At 28.8% G+C, this 16,189-nt stretch overlaps 1 protein-coding gene across 1 annotated transcript in view; it reads left to right on the plus strand.

The window, feature by feature from the left end:
• The window catches only part of LOC121115723 (FMRFamide receptor), a 53,531-nt gene extending 39,931 nt beyond the window's left edge, over positions 1–13,600 (plus strand). Inside the window, exons 4-6 of the mRNA XM_040709837.2 lie at positions 213–387; positions 452–611; positions 13,043–13,600. Coding sequence (XP_040565771.1) covers positions 213–387; positions 452–611; positions 13,043–13,482 — 775 coding nt within the window. The 3' untranslated portion in view covers positions 13,483–13,600. The remainder of the gene's footprint in view (positions 1–212; positions 388–451; positions 612–13,042) is intronic.
• The last annotated feature ends 2,589 nt before the right edge of the window (positions 13,601–16,189 follow it).

Raw genomic sequence — 16,189 nt, forward strand, 5'->3', positions numbered from 1 at the left:
AGAATTATTAAACAGAAATTAATGTATTTTCATTACACTTTATTTTCTTGAAGATTTTTTTGAATTAGAAAAAAGAAGTGCTTTAATCTATGTTTTCATTAAACATAAAATATAAAGATAATTAACAATTGTTTGTAGAAAAAAATTTTATAAAACAGAAATTCATTGTTACGTTGGAATATTACAAAATTATTTTATTTTTTGCTAAACAGATATATGGCCGTTTGCAAACCAGTCGTTTACCATAATCACATGATGAGAAACGGACATTCTTCTTGGTTTCGAGCACTAATTTATTACATGATCCCTGTATTATTATTTTGCATTATTATCAACATTCCCAAGTTTATGGAATTGGAAATCGAGGCTTTTCCCAATGTTGAGGGCGTAAGTTTTTTTTCTTTTTTTGTGTGTGTTCATTATTATATAAACACACTCATCGTATTTACAGGTTGCTCTGAAACCCACTAAACTTAGATTAGACGCCAACTACATTATTTATTATCATCACTATACCCGTCTTCTTGTAACAGGACTCATTCCCTTCTCTTCTCTTGCTTTTTGCAACTTTAACATTTACAAATCCGTGAAACATCGAAGGAAAGTTGGAAGTAAGTTCTTTGTTCTTCTTTACCATTCGTTTCAAAAATTCAAATGAACACACCTTTTATATAAAGTAATAATTTGTAACATGCTATCAATATCCATAAAAATTCCTATATAAAAACATAAATGTGTATTTGAGCTTAGAGGTAAACTACTTTATGGCATAAATACTAAAATAAATTCATGGAAGCACAATACAGAAGTATTAAAATGAAGACACAATGAACCACAACATGTAAGGAAAAACATGAATAACTTTTAAAACCTACATATATAGGGATGATTATGAAACAAAGTTATCCTTGTAACAGTAATAACTTCCTTCATTGTACTGAAATTACAGTGATGTCAATAAATTTTCTGAAAAATTAGAAGCAGAGAATAATTATTGTACTAAACAATGTATCATAGTTTCCACAAAAGTTGTATAAAATTCCAAGTTGAGTAATGAATTTTATTTTTAACAGTATATTCAAAACTGAGCGTTCGTAGTAATGTAAGATTGCTAGATGCCTCTACAAAACTAGGCTAAGAGCAGCTCACTTTGAGATATCAAGATAGATGACAACAATGAGCTAAAAAATATGCTTTGACAAGAGAAAGACAAAACATTTCGACATTTAGCAGGTACAAAAAAAGGATGAGACTCAAGATCGTGGATTATTAATTTTTTTTTTGTAAATAACCCCTATTTCAAGACTCCTCTGGAGTCCTATAAAATACTTTTTTAAACAAATTTAAACAAACGTTATCGATGGAGCTCACTGAATTATATATCTTTAATAGTATTCTGTGAATAGGCATTAAAAAATCCAGTTCCCAACATGATCAATACTAAAAAGAAAAATCTTTGTTTTTCCTTTCTTTGCTTACTGTGACTCACTCATTACTTAATGTACAATATCATTTTTTATTTATTATTAAATTGAAAAGTTTTGTCATATATATGAAAAAAAGAAGTTTTCTTTTATTTTAATAATGCTTTATGTAGTTGTGTTTTATTTTAAATAAATGCAAAAGAAGAAAAGAAAATAAGTTATAATTATATGAAAATTGTAGTTATATTCGTGAAATAAGAAAGCACAGAAAAAACCTAATTATTTTTACTTTTTTAAACTAATTTATTGGATCATTAAATAATATTAATTAACTGGAAAAAAAGTATGAAGTTCGATACGGGATTTTAGTAGCAGTATTTGAGTTGCGGATCATATGTTTTTATTTTGCTTAAATTATATATTAGTTTTTAAATCATACTTTAATTATCAGATGGAGTTGCATTGATTATGTATAGGTAAGTATTACAAATACTCCATTCCATTTTATCTTGTAACTGTCTTTGAAGTTCATATACTTAATGTATATTCCTTTTCTTAGGAGTGACTCTGATTCAAACCTCCACAAATTGAGTACAAGGGAATAATTTATGCCGAGTGCATGTCCTCAGCGCATTGTACCTCTGTTTGAATTTGTATGCTTAGATATTTTTCACAATTTATCTACATAGTGATGTGCATATCTTTTACAATGAAGTAATACACTTGAAAACCTATATTATCTTCTTGACAAGTTAAAAAATATTACATTACAACAACCAGAAAAAAAGAAAAAATTTGTTTAAATTTAAATTTACTCATTCACAAGGTCAATTTTGCCTTCTTTTTTAAAAAGTTCAGTATATTTATAGTAAATGATTTTAGGTAATTTTTTCTTCTTTTATAGATGTCTTTCTTAACATTAAGAAATAAAAGGATAAAATTGTAAAAATATTGTTAAAAGTCAAAACGATGATGAGTGGAGTTTCAAATAAATAATAATAAACTTTTTTATTGGCCTTGTAAATGAGGGTCCTCCCTGTTCAAATGATCTATAATCCCTGATGTAGTAAGACAAAGTATTGATTATTTATAGATATTTATTTTCAATAACTTCAGTAAGTTTCTAATTCATGGAAAAGAGAAATATTTTCTAGCCTTATTATTTAAATAATTCCACCAGCCTACAATATTATATTTTTTGGGCACTTGCAAACTCAACTTTCGAAAGAAAGTGAAAAAATTAAGGCAAACTTAGAGTAACTATGTAACCCTAGGTATGTTTGGAATAGCTTCGAACAAGTGAGCCCTTATGAATTCATAAATGCGTAAAATCAGCTGATTTAATATACTATAGGCGATAGGTTAATTAATTTACCACCACATGTTAGTATGATTTTTTAGTCTACATGCAACATTTATGAATATATTCTCGTATGTATGTCGTAATTACTTAATATTATACAAAAAGGATAGTAAAAAAATTATTTAAGGGGGTGCTGCAATACTCAAGAGACTAAGTAGCTGTAATTGAGAATGCTGCTCAATTCAAAGTTATGCCTTCCAGAAAATGGTGAATATTTCTTAAAAAATAAAGGTCTTCATATTAAAATTCAATTAGAAATATTTTTGTGGTCCTTGATATTTCTCAATATTGATTTTTTTTCATATCCATTTATTTTTTACATTCTTATCTTACTTTGAAATGAGGTAGTTGGCAAATTAAAATCTTACTATTTGAGTATGCATAGTGATTTATTTGAATAAATTGTTTTAATTACTGTTCATGAATTTTTCAAGGCAATTTCAAAGATATTCCGTTTTTCAAGGCCTCTGGTAGAATATGTAAAGTTGAAAACAAGTTCATGAGATAGCGTTTCTAAATATAACAGTACTCATCAGTTAAGACGTTGCAAAGGTCCAACGTCTAAGGAAAACACAAAATTTGTGTGTTCCAGATGTAATATTGGGTAACATTCACATCTATAATTATCATAAATAATAAGACTTATACCTGTAATTTTTATATTATTTCTTGAAATTTTGTTAATTGAAAAAAAAATGATCATATTTAAGTATGTTATTTTTATTTTTTAGAGATTTAATCCAATAATTTAATAACAAATTTGTCTCCAAATCATATATACATTCTTAAATATAAATGCTACTGATACTAGTGATAAATCATTTAATTACCAACACCAACATGAAAAAACAACGGGGGGGACCAGCTTTGAGATTCAACAAAGTTTTTTCTCCTTGTTAGATAACAAATATTTAGTTGCTTAGTAAAAATGCTACACACAAAATAAATACAACCCATTTATATTATTTGTGACGCTATGATCCGCTTTCCACACCATTGGCTGCAAGGGATCAGGCAATATCGCTAAGCTTTGATATCTGTGCTGCAGGGAATTTGGTGCGCTCAGTAGTCAACTTCTGTCTGTAGTGTATGTACGTCATTTGTTATTTTCTTTTAATCTTTCCATCCCTTCTTACTGACTATGTCGAGCAAAAAAACAATGTAGTTTGACGAATACGCACAATATTGATTCACTTGTATAAAGGAACGTGATGGGAATCAGCGTCCTCAATGCATGATTTGCACTGTGAAGTTGAACAATTCTAGTCTAGCACGTGTGACCTGAAGGAACACTTCCTAAAGCTATATGGAGATGAGAAAAACAAGAACACAACACTTGCTGAATTCAAGGTGAAGAAAGTCAGATTTGATGGAAAGGCTACTCTGTCAGTTATCGGCATTATAACCATCGACAGGCAAACATCACAGCATCGTACGAGTTGCCTACCTCATTGCAAAACATGGCAAACTACACACCGTTGGCCAAACACTGCATTGAAGATGGAGAATATTATGCTGGGAAAAGCTGCTGAAGATAACGTATCACAAATTCCTCTTTCAAATGACACTATCAGCAGCAGAATAAACAACATGGCCGATGACATACAGCCTAAAGTAGTTACAGATCTGATTTGAAGCCCTGCAAAATTCAGCCTCCAACTCGATGAGACCACTGACATTTCCAATCTAAGCCAACTTGTTGGATTTGTGCGCTATATGAAAGAAGACGTGATAAAGAAGATATCTTATTTTTTAAAGCCTTTTACAACAACAACCCAGGTAGACGATGTCAAGATACTCGTTGATTACTTCTTCAGAGACGACAATCTTTCATAGAATATGGTTTTTGCAGTTTTTCGGATGGAGCTACATCAATGCTGGAACAATGCTCTGGTTTTGGAGTCCTGGGGAAATCCGATGCACCACACATCACTGTTACGCACTGGGTTCTGCACAAGCATTCGTTGGCAACAAAAACCTTGACTTCAAAAGTGGCACACGTATTAAAGCTGTTGTTAAATGTGTGAACTACGTGAGAAATAGTGCTATGAATCATCATCTTCAAAAGTTGTGTAATGACATGGGTTCGGAATTCGATGTACTTCTGTACCATTCAAATGCTCAGTGATCATCCAGGGTTATCCAAAGGTGCTGAATCGTGTTTTTACCATGTGTGGAATAAGATCTGTGATTGCGAGAGTAAGAACATTGCTACGTAGTTTACTTTGAAAATTCTGAGTCCATTCTCACTTTAGCGTACATGGCAGATATTTTCGATGATCTCAATCGACAGTGCAGGGCGGTGGAGACAACATCATCGTAGCAGAAGAAAATCTGGAGGCATTTTAAAAAAACTACCTTTATGGAAACGACGAACAGAGAAGTATAACTTCGCAAACTTTCCCCTGCAGGAAGAGAGTTTTAGAAAGATCGAAGACGTGGCTGGAATCGGAGACGTTTCTGTACCTGGAGAGCTGAAACAAGGTCCTGCACTTAAAAGAGCTTGCAACGTAGCTCAAAGGTTACACCCACGCCACAGGATCATATCCACCATGGGTGAGACATGATTTCACGTTTAGTGTTGCGACAGCAGACGTGAACGAGGAATATCTTGTTAAAAACATTGAACTTCTATAGATACAGCTTCAATAGCCACTCTTCCGAACAATAACACTGTCAACATTTTGGTGTCAGGAAATCTTACAATACCGTCTTATTGCAGACATCCTTAGCAGACATACCGTTTGTAACAACAGATGTTTTTGAGAAATCCTTTTTGAGGATGGTCGACATAAAAACGCAAAAAAGGAACAGACTCTGTTGCAAAAACGATATGAGAGTGGCACTTGCCAAGGTAAACCCACGCATTTCTGAGCTTGTGTCTGAAAAGCAACAGCAAAAGACTCATTGACTTGCAGCAAATATTCATTGAGTTATGCATTTGTGTGAAATGCATGTTTTATTGCTTTTGTTTTTTGAGCACAATGATTTTTGGTTGCAACAGATGTATGGTTCATTTTGCGCATTAATTAGTATAATAATGTTCTTAAGAAATCATATTTTATTTTTCCAATCACGAAGGGGTTTGGTGAATGCACTGATGAAGCATGCAGGATTCAGTACCTCCAATAAGGTTAAGAACCACTGCCTTATAATATATATTTAACACTATGCAACAAAATGAAGGTCATGGAGAGCCCGCAGGCTGAAACCAACATTTATTATTGTTCTTTAACCTGTAGAGCACGAATTAACCCATTAAAACTTTATAACTCAAAAGTTTTGGCCTTTAACTCCATTTTTTTTTAAATTCACGTTTTTAGGGTATAACTACAATTCAGTGACATATTTCGACATGAAAGAACTATATAGATGAAAATCAAAGTAAATACTAACATTTCAGCATTTAAAAAGTTATTTATTTAATACTTTATCTTGATTATAAATAATAATAAAAATTATATAACCAACCAAAAAATTGATTAAAATGAATGACCTTACAAAAGAGATAAACTATCTTCTTTTTTTTTTCTTCGAGTACTTTATATCCTAGATGAAGTTATAGACTTAATATTACAATTTGATTGATTTTTGGTCAATTTAGTTTTTAATATTGATCCAGGAATTTATTCTAAGAATTTAGACTAAAATAATTTATAATTTAGATATAAGGGGATTAAAACATAGATGTTTCATATATATAAAATAATTTATTAATTGATAGTTATAAACTGATAAATGATTCAATTTTTTCATCCGAAATATTATTGTAATCTATATTTACGCAACCTAACCAGAATATTATATTTAAATTTCTTAATAGATATGAAATTTAAGTTAATCAAAAATCAATAAAAAAAAAAACATTTCTTAAAAGATTTTATTTGAAATTGAAGTATAGGCAATATTATTTAACTTCAGCTAGGATATAAAGTAAAAATAAAAAAGATATTAGCTTCTACGTTAGGTCTTTCATTTTATTCAATTTTTTAGTGGTTATATACATTTTTTATTAATTGTAATCAAGATAAAGTAAAAAATTAGTTATTATTCAATTCGTCAAACGTTAGTATCATTTTTTTATTTATTTTGATTTTCATCTATATTGTACTTTCATGTCAAAAAATGGGCCTGAATCGTAGTTATACCCTAAAAACATGAATTTTAAAAAAAGGCTTTAAAGGGTAAATCTTTTAAAATTGAAAGTTTTAATGGTAATATTCGTTTTATATGGCTTAAATAACAATAATAAATTTGGGTTTCAGCTAGCGGGCCAAAATGATGTTAAATAGTGTAATATGCGTATTTAATTTTTTAATTATTTTCCAAAAAATTAAATTTTCTCTGAATAGCTATAGATTTTGAAAAAAATTATGAATAATTTAATTTTCTGTGAATAAGTATGGGTTTGTCAATTTTTTTTTCCAAAACATTTTAATTCTCAAAATTTCTTTCTAAAAAATTGATTATTAAAAATGTGATTTAATTTTTTTTTAAAAACCATAAAATTTAATCTTCAGTAAATAGCCATGGATTTGGAATTTTTTTTAAATTGTGACATTGTGAAATTTTATATATAATTATATATTTAATCTTTTTGTGGAAAACAAACATACACAGTATTTTATAATTAGCTGTTTTCATCAGTTGACTCCTCTTTTAATCAAAGAAGCTGACTCTATATTATATTATCAAAAGAACATTAATACTTCTTTGTATGTTCAAAGGTACTTTGGCATGTCAAAACTATGCAAACTACTTTTTTTTTTAGTTTTGATTTGAAAAGTTTAGATCGATCTAAAAATCAAAATGATTTTTAATGTACCTTTAATAACGTTTGGTTAGGACCGACCTCTCAAAGAAAAATATGATGTAGATTGTGCTCATTCAAAATTCGATCCAGACCAATTTCATAAATGAATTGTTTATGACCTCAAGTTTATATACAAATTGTAAAAATCAGTACAATAATGTCATATGATGTTAAATGTGTTGCATAAATAACATTTTTACAGCACATAAATCAGGATTGGGGAAAAATAGATTAAGATGAAAACAAAATTAAAAATTTATATCGAAGAAATTGGTCCACTATCAGAAACCTGGCGAAATTACGTTATCAAAATATAAATAAATATTTTAGTTTAAAATTAGACCTCCAAAGCTCAACAAATTTTTTCGTTCTTTCTTTATATCTCTGTTTCAGAAATTCTATAAAAGTATGAAATATTCATTTAAGAAAAAAGAAAAATGAAAAAGAAAAGACAATATATTTGTAAAAAAAGAACATTAACAAAAATATTTTTCTTTTACAAATTGAGACAAATACTCAGAAACCATCAAAAGTTATGAAAAAAACAGTAACAAAAACCTCTACAGCAATGCCTTTTCTGAAGGACGATGATGATTTCGAAAAATAATAACAATATGTTTTATTTTTTTCAGATATCGTTCTGATTCAGAGGGTATGAACCCCAATATGTCAGAGGCAAAGTCTCATAAATGTCTATAAACTCTACGTTTTTTGATACTAAAAGCAACATTATCTAGCTGCAGCATCTATTAAAATGGCTACCCTGATTGGCTCTCTCAAAGTGAGTTTTTTTGGCAATACATGGCTTAGATTTTAAAAGTCTAAAATAAATTGCCTTGATTTTTTTTTTTTTTTTTTTTGCGAATTCCTTCTCATAGGTAATCCACAAAGAATAATGGCCTATAAGTAACTTAACTTTGTATTTATGGACCATTCATATTGAGAGATATAAATACTCTGAGTATTTCCAGGTGGGGGAACTAAACAAATACGTGGATGACCGAATTATTCATTTTCCCGCGGTTTATAAAAGGAAATATATCCTTCTGAAATCTGTAACTAAGTCGTAAAATTACAAGTATCCAAGATTCTATATGTGAATCTCAGTATTCGTTTGATCCAAATTTCTTGAAGTTTTATTACTCTCATAAATTCTTGAGCCACCTTAATTGGTTCGTCTAATGTAGATAAAATATTTTTCTCCACTGCTTCCCACTCCAAGAGCGTTAAATCTTTCTGTTACTTGAAGAAGTGCTTCTTTTTATAATTTAAGTGGATGATGTCTACTCTGAAACTCGATTCATACACTGGAGAATATCTCTGCAGAATTACCTCCGCTATAGCTAGTGACTCTGAAGACCATTAATATGATTGTTGGATAATAAAATACAGTCTAGTAACGAGTCTCAACACTAATACGCACCACCGGTTGTTTTTTTCAAAAATTTATATTTCTTTTTGAAAGTCGAGATTGAAAGTTAGTCGTCTTTTTTAATATCAATTAGCTAATAAGCTGAGCATGTTTACCCAATTCATTTTAATAAATTAATATTATATTGATTTTCATTGATATTTATAGACGACAGAATATTAATTTAGTAAAATGAACGAAGAATACATACAGAAAGGCATTAAAAACCATAAATTGGTGTAAAATATATTTATTTTATATTTTCTTTCCAAACGTAAAATTTCATCCAACATGTTGACTGAGATATCTTTCTTCAAAATTCTTTTTAGAATTAACTATAAATGAACTTGAAACAAAATTTACAGTATAAAGCAAGATAATATATGTTTAAGAAATAGTTGTTGCTTGAAGTCCATAATCCTCAGGAGTACCTAGTAGAGAAACTATTTCCCTAAATTGAATCATTCCTATTCAACAGATTAAATATCTTCAAAATAAGGGGTAGTTCATATTTTTAATGAATTTAAATAGAGATTAGACGATGGTAGACGACATATGAAGGATTATGTACGAACATTTAAAGGGAAACAAATGAAGAGATACATTTAGCAAGTTTGTTCAAACCAAGGAATTTGATAAATGTCTACCTCATGATTTGTGTATCAACTTTGCTCTCTAAAAGATAACTTTTTATTCTGTTAAGAGTTATCTGGACTACCTTAACTACTCTATTACCACTAACTACACAAATTCCATAAATTTATTTTGTTAACTAAGAAGGGAAGACAATATTGGATGAGGGAATATAACACAGCGACATCCTCCATGTTAGCTAATATCCTATGAGTGACATCTTAACCCCAGGAAAAATTGTACTGTTCCCAAAAAGATATTCTCGGTTTATTTCATTAAAATTAATATTTATTATATATTTGGTCAACTGATCTTTATCTTAATTGTATTTTAATTGTTTATTGGTGGAGCTCATGTTAGTTGATGTTAAGCTGTGAATAATTTCATTTTTCTTTATTTATATATTCGAATGTAATTATGTACTCAAATGTGTACTGGTACAACATCAGTAGAATTAAAAGTGTATCATGCAACGACACAAATATATGGTTTACAAAATGAGCATGATACAAAATGCATTTAATACTCTGGATTAGGAAAGTCAAGACGGGAAACGTAAAAAAACAAACAAAAATAATCACAAAACTAATATGTGGATTATCTTTATAAAATACTTTCCAATGCGATTATCATAGGGATTATATCAGAAAGAAGGGGTACTTTGCTACATTGCTAGATATATTGTTTTCGGTTTTTAAAATTGCAGTCTCCCATTTAAAAAAATATGTCGAGTGATGAAAATTCTGTGTATTTCGGTCATGTGAAAAAAAACCCACAAAATTCACAAGGACAATTTGAAGAATGCTTTGGAGGAGAGCTGTTTAGCTGTCATGACATTTCATTGGATGAACTCCAATCTGCTGGGACAAGGGAGAAAGAAATTAACAGCATAATTGGCAAGAATGACTCTGATGTCGATCCCCAGTTGTATTCAAAGCCTAACAAAAACTTACAATTATAACTCCGGAACATATTCTCAAGGTTACACACCCTCTATTATGAGCACACTCGAACGTTCAATCAGGTAGTGAACATAATTGAATGTAGTAAAAAGTTAAGTTCACTAATGAGGAGTTAAATAATAAGGACAACAGCTGAGGAATAAAAAAATCCTTCTTCGGATTACCAATTCTAAAAAAACATAACGGGACAGTTAAAAAATACACATGACTTAATATACTTACTTCCTTGAATAGAGTATTCATGAGTATGCTAATATATTATTTTTAAGAGCTGTTTCACTCGTAAAATTTATTAAACTTTATTTTTTTAAATTTATTTGAGAATACTGGGATGTAAAAAAAGTCCTCTAAGTTATGAAAAAAGGAAAATATACTATGTTCACATAAGTTACCATAGAATCCAAAGGAAGGAAATAGTTAAACGCCATCAAAAAATCAGAACCGATTATATTTAACTTAAAATACCAAAAAATCTTTCATTCTGGATTTCTGAGAATATATAATAATTGTTGGTGTACATTCTACACCATCAAAAATGTTATACATCTATAGTAGTTTTATTTGTAAAAAAAATCAATGAAGACATTTCTCAATACCATATCCACCGAAATTCATTTATAAATTCAGGAAAAAATTCATCTTTGTTTGCTGATGACACTACTTAGTTAATGAAGGTGGAAGACTTAATAAATATAATAGTTTCTGTAATATATGGGGGTTTATGAGAAATTTTGTTAAAGAAAAGTAATGTTTAACAATGTTATATGCGAAAAAACTTTAACAAGGAAGATTTGACTAATGATCTAAGAAACATTTCAAAATTGGCACTATAAATATTTTTTAGTTTATTAACAATAAGTACAATATTATTATTTGATACAATATATTAAATTAATGTTGTTTTCTCCAATTTATTCACTAATTTATATTATTTTAATTGTTACGAATCATTATCAACCTTATTATTTGTAATGGGACGATTATTCGGAATCGAAGAATTGGGTCTTTTTTCTGGAATAGGGATCGGCATCGGAAAATAATATTTAATTTGCAATTACGATTCTTATTTATTACCGGTATTCAACTTTTTATTACTTTTCCAGGTTATAAAAAAGTTAGCCCCTCCAAAATTAATGCACTTTTGCTTTTAACTAGAAAATTTAATATTTGAAATTTCCTTACATTTTTTTTTTTTCAAAATATTTTATTTTTTGTTAACAGCTGTAGATTTTGGATATTTTTCTCCTAAATTTTTTTTTCTAAACAACTATGGATTTTCGAAACTTTTTTCCAAAAATTTAACTTTTTTGTGTATAATTGTAGATTTTTGAAAAAAATTTAACCATCAAATTGTATATTTGAAATTGTTTTCAAAAAAATTATATTTTTGGATATTTTCAGAAAAATTTCAAATACCAAGTGAACACCCCTGATAGCAAAATGATATTTTTTAATATTATTTAGAATATTAAAGAATCGGATTCGGCATTAGGATTTTTTTAATTGTCCCATCAGTACTTAGTATTCTTTTCATTTTTAGAAAAAATCAAAATATCCAAATTTCGGAAAAAAAAAAAATATTTTTATTTTGTGGGCGTGGCTTTTTTATCATGACTAATGTATTTGCTTATTATTCCTGTTCCATTCGTTTTTAGTGTATCCCATGCATTAATATTACTCACTAACTAACTATGAATTCCCCTTTTAATTGAATAAACATTGTATATTCTGCCAAGGGAAAAATTACAAAGCTAAAATTGTCAGGAGAGACAATGATAAAGTAACGTTATCTATGGTACCTCAAAAATGACATCTTGTAGGGAAACGTTTTTGCGTAGTTAAGGAAATATTTTCAAGCTAACAAACAGTCCTTTTCGCTACATTGTTTTAGAAATTTGACGGTAACTACTCGAAAGCTAAAATAAATGCTCGAAATTGTGTTTTTAATAAGTGGGAACGAAAATGAGCCTCACATGTGATTTCTATACATTTATTGTTGGATCAGTCTTTAGCTCCATTTATTGAATTCCATATAAACGTCTGACATCAGTATCTGATTGTATTCAAACAATCTATAAGATATCATATCAATAATTTTGGCACTATTACAACGTTAACAAAATTTTGTGAATCGAGAAAAATATATCATAGACTCGAAAGAACTATCTCTACTGGATCGACTAATGATGATAATATTACAAGTTTTATTATATGAATCCTATGACTTTCTCTATACTCAAGTGTATACTACAATATTCGTTTTAAAAGACATGGAATAATCACCCTTAAAATATTCATAAATTAACCCTATTAAAATTAATTAATAGTCATTATGGGTTCACTAAATTATTTTCTGATTTTATTATATTTCTCATGTTCTAAATTGTTTTTATTTCAGTAATCTTATAGATATTTTCATTTTTTCCTTTTGAATAGAAAACTCAAATATTGGATCCGAGAATGAAAGTGAGAATCGACAAGCCCTACTCCTTGTTCTCATCATCTTTCTATTCCTCATTTGTAATACTCCACGTATCTTCTTGACCCTGAAAGAAACCTTTAGTGTGAAACAATTCAAAGAGGACTACCTGAATGGTTGTCAGAGCCTTCCTCTTTGGATCCTCTTCACTGGTTCCTTCTCTCATATTTTTCTTACCTTTAACTCTTCAATGAACTTCTTTCTCTATTGTTGTATGTCCAGCTCCTTTAGAGATGTTTTATCGTCACACTGTAATATTGGAAGCAAGCTGAATACTCTAATTCATTTCATATCAGCCCTTCTTCCTCGAAGGCGACAAGAAGAGACATTGGCAGGTACTCAACAGACTCAAAATACTCATGTTGATGGAGAAGGGATTTTAATGACAGCTCTCTAATGAACATCAATATATACATAAAATACTATTTTTCATAATTTTCCTTTCACAGTTACTTTTCGCTATTGTATGTTTAATCTGGTTATAAAAAATAAATACACTAATTTATAATAATAAATGAGAGTTATTTAGTTATTGAATTTTAAAAAGCACGAAAAAGGACAAATGATATGTTTGACTACTTTGATCAGTTCTATCCATGTCAAAAAATTATTCTCCACTTTCAACTTCGACTCTCAGAAGGAAACGAAAAATAATATATATTAGCTATATCCCTCTGTATTTTTCTTGTTGCCAAATGTTAGTTATTATTCAGAAATTAATTACCATTGAATAGATAATTTGATCTTTATAAAAATCAAGGACTGAGAATCAAAATACATTAATTATAAATTTATGTAAAAAGCACATGTAATATTCGTTTTGACTCCAGAATACTTTTAAATTGTCTGCTTCTAATCGTATAAGAGTCAACTGATGAAAATAATAGAAAGAAAAATACATTTGATCCTTGTTTATTTAAAATAAAATAAAACAGCATTGTATATTTTTTTATTGTTAATTATCAAGTAGCTGATAGAATAAATAGAGGAATTTGATCTCATTCACTTCAACAAAACTCATAGATACTGATAGAAAACTGATACATGACCCCCCCCCAAAAAAAAAAAAAAAAAAATATATATATATATATATTTTGGACTACATGAACAAGGTTCTCTGCGAGTTTTGTTAGGAATATAAAAATTAGTACTTAATCAAATAATGTCACAAGTATTTGAATATTTTTATATCAAAAACTTCATAGATACAATTAAAAATATATATGAGTATAATCAATGTATCAATTTTTTTTTAAATCTTAATTTCATAATAACTACCGTTATTATGAAAATGGAGAAAGATTCTAACTTCAAAAAATTGGATTACTTTGACCATCCATTAATTGAGTAGGTGTTATAGAGATTTTTAATTGATTGAAAAGTATGAAACGGTCCTTACGCGGAGAGATTCGTTTAAATAATTAAGTGCTTGGATTAAGTAAACAAATATCGCACGCTTCGTTTTGAAATAAGCAGATGACATCATTTTAAATTGATCAAAGTGCCAAAGTGGAAACTTGACCTCTCAAAGTGTCAAAAATTAATATAAAAATGCTTGATTTTTCAAACAAAGGCTTGATTTGCCATTATACATGTATAGGTACATATTCACATTCAGAAGAATAACAATTACCGATTAAGGTCATTTTTAATCAAGTTTAATTCTTCCATTGTCACTTCCCTTAGCATCAAATAACCCTAATAATATCCAAAATACAGCCAGCCCTAAAGTTGTACATGGGAAGAGCTGAAAATACTATTTAGAAACAGTCATGGCCCGAAGGGCAAAAACTTGTCAATAGATCCGTTTCTGGAGCTATATGAACCTACATAAAAAATTTCAGCAAAATCCATCCATTGGGTATGGCGTGATTGAAGAGCATACACATTTTAATATATGGATATTATAAAATGAAAGAGATATAATATCCTTTTTTTGGTTGATCTATTTATTTTATACTATAAGAATTAGAATTTACAAAATAATTCTTTTATGTAATTAAGACATTCATTAAACGATCATTTTAAATTAATTTTCCTCTCTCATTTCATAACTATTGTACAAATAAAAAATAAATATTTCAAGAATATTTATTAAGAAGTGGAAAAAAGAGTATGTCTTTCATTAATAGTGTACATTTTTAAAGTTGACCAAATTCAAAATTATCATGGATCATGATATGTGTTTAGTTGTTGGTAATTACCTCCTAATTTTTTTTCCCTGTGCCATCAAAAACCGTTGCCCTCCATCCGGTAAAAGTTTCAGCGTTCCAGAAGTGATTTAAAAGTAATTCAAATAAAAAACAAGAATAATAAATCTTATTAAGGCATAAAAAAGGAAAAACTTTTTTAATTATTTTTTTGAAATTGGCAGCAATTTTTTTAACTTTATAATGTAGTCAGTTTTGTAAGTAAAAACTCATGAAATAACTATGTAAATATAAATAAATAACTTGGATTTTTTATGTATTGAGCTATTTATATCATTAAATTTTTCATGAACAAGATACAAATGTCCATAAACATATATAGTTTTTAAATCTTTGAATAATCAGAAAATTACTTCATGAAATCAGACTTTTGAAAAGTTTTTATTCAATGTTGATCTTGAGTGATTTATAGCAATTAATTTTTTTGTGTCTTTTCTCTTGATCATTTTTTTTCTGGGATTCGTTTGTTTTTGATATTGTTTATTTGTTTACTTCAAATGAATGTACTGACTTTAAAAGTATATTTGAAAAAATGAAACGAATACAAGAGGGCCAAAATTTTATACAGCTCTCAAATTTCAAACTGTTCATGTAAAACGTACACTATAACATTTGTGGAGTCAAAGGAAGTGTACCAGACATAGATGAATATTTATGTTAATGTTTAAGCAGAGATCAATAGTATTTTGTCCAGATTTTGTTAGACTGTCCAAAAGGGGCCACATTATATACCTTTTTTTTTTAAATCATCCTGGAAAAGTGTAAGATGCGAGATTGGATTATTACTGCTTCTACACTTTTTAGACTATACATTCAAAAAATCCATCAGTGGAGCTTAAAAGACTTGTTATAATGGTTTTAAATGGCGATGGTCCTACTTTCCTTCATATAAAA

The sequence above is a fragment of the Lepeophtheirus salmonis genome, chromosome 4 (genome assembly GCF_016086655.4).
Source record: "Lepeophtheirus salmonis chromosome 4, UVic_Lsal_1.4, whole genome shotgun sequence".
Classification (NCBI taxonomy): Eukaryota; Metazoa; Arthropoda; class Copepoda; order Siphonostomatoida; family Caligidae; genus Lepeophtheirus; species Lepeophtheirus salmonis.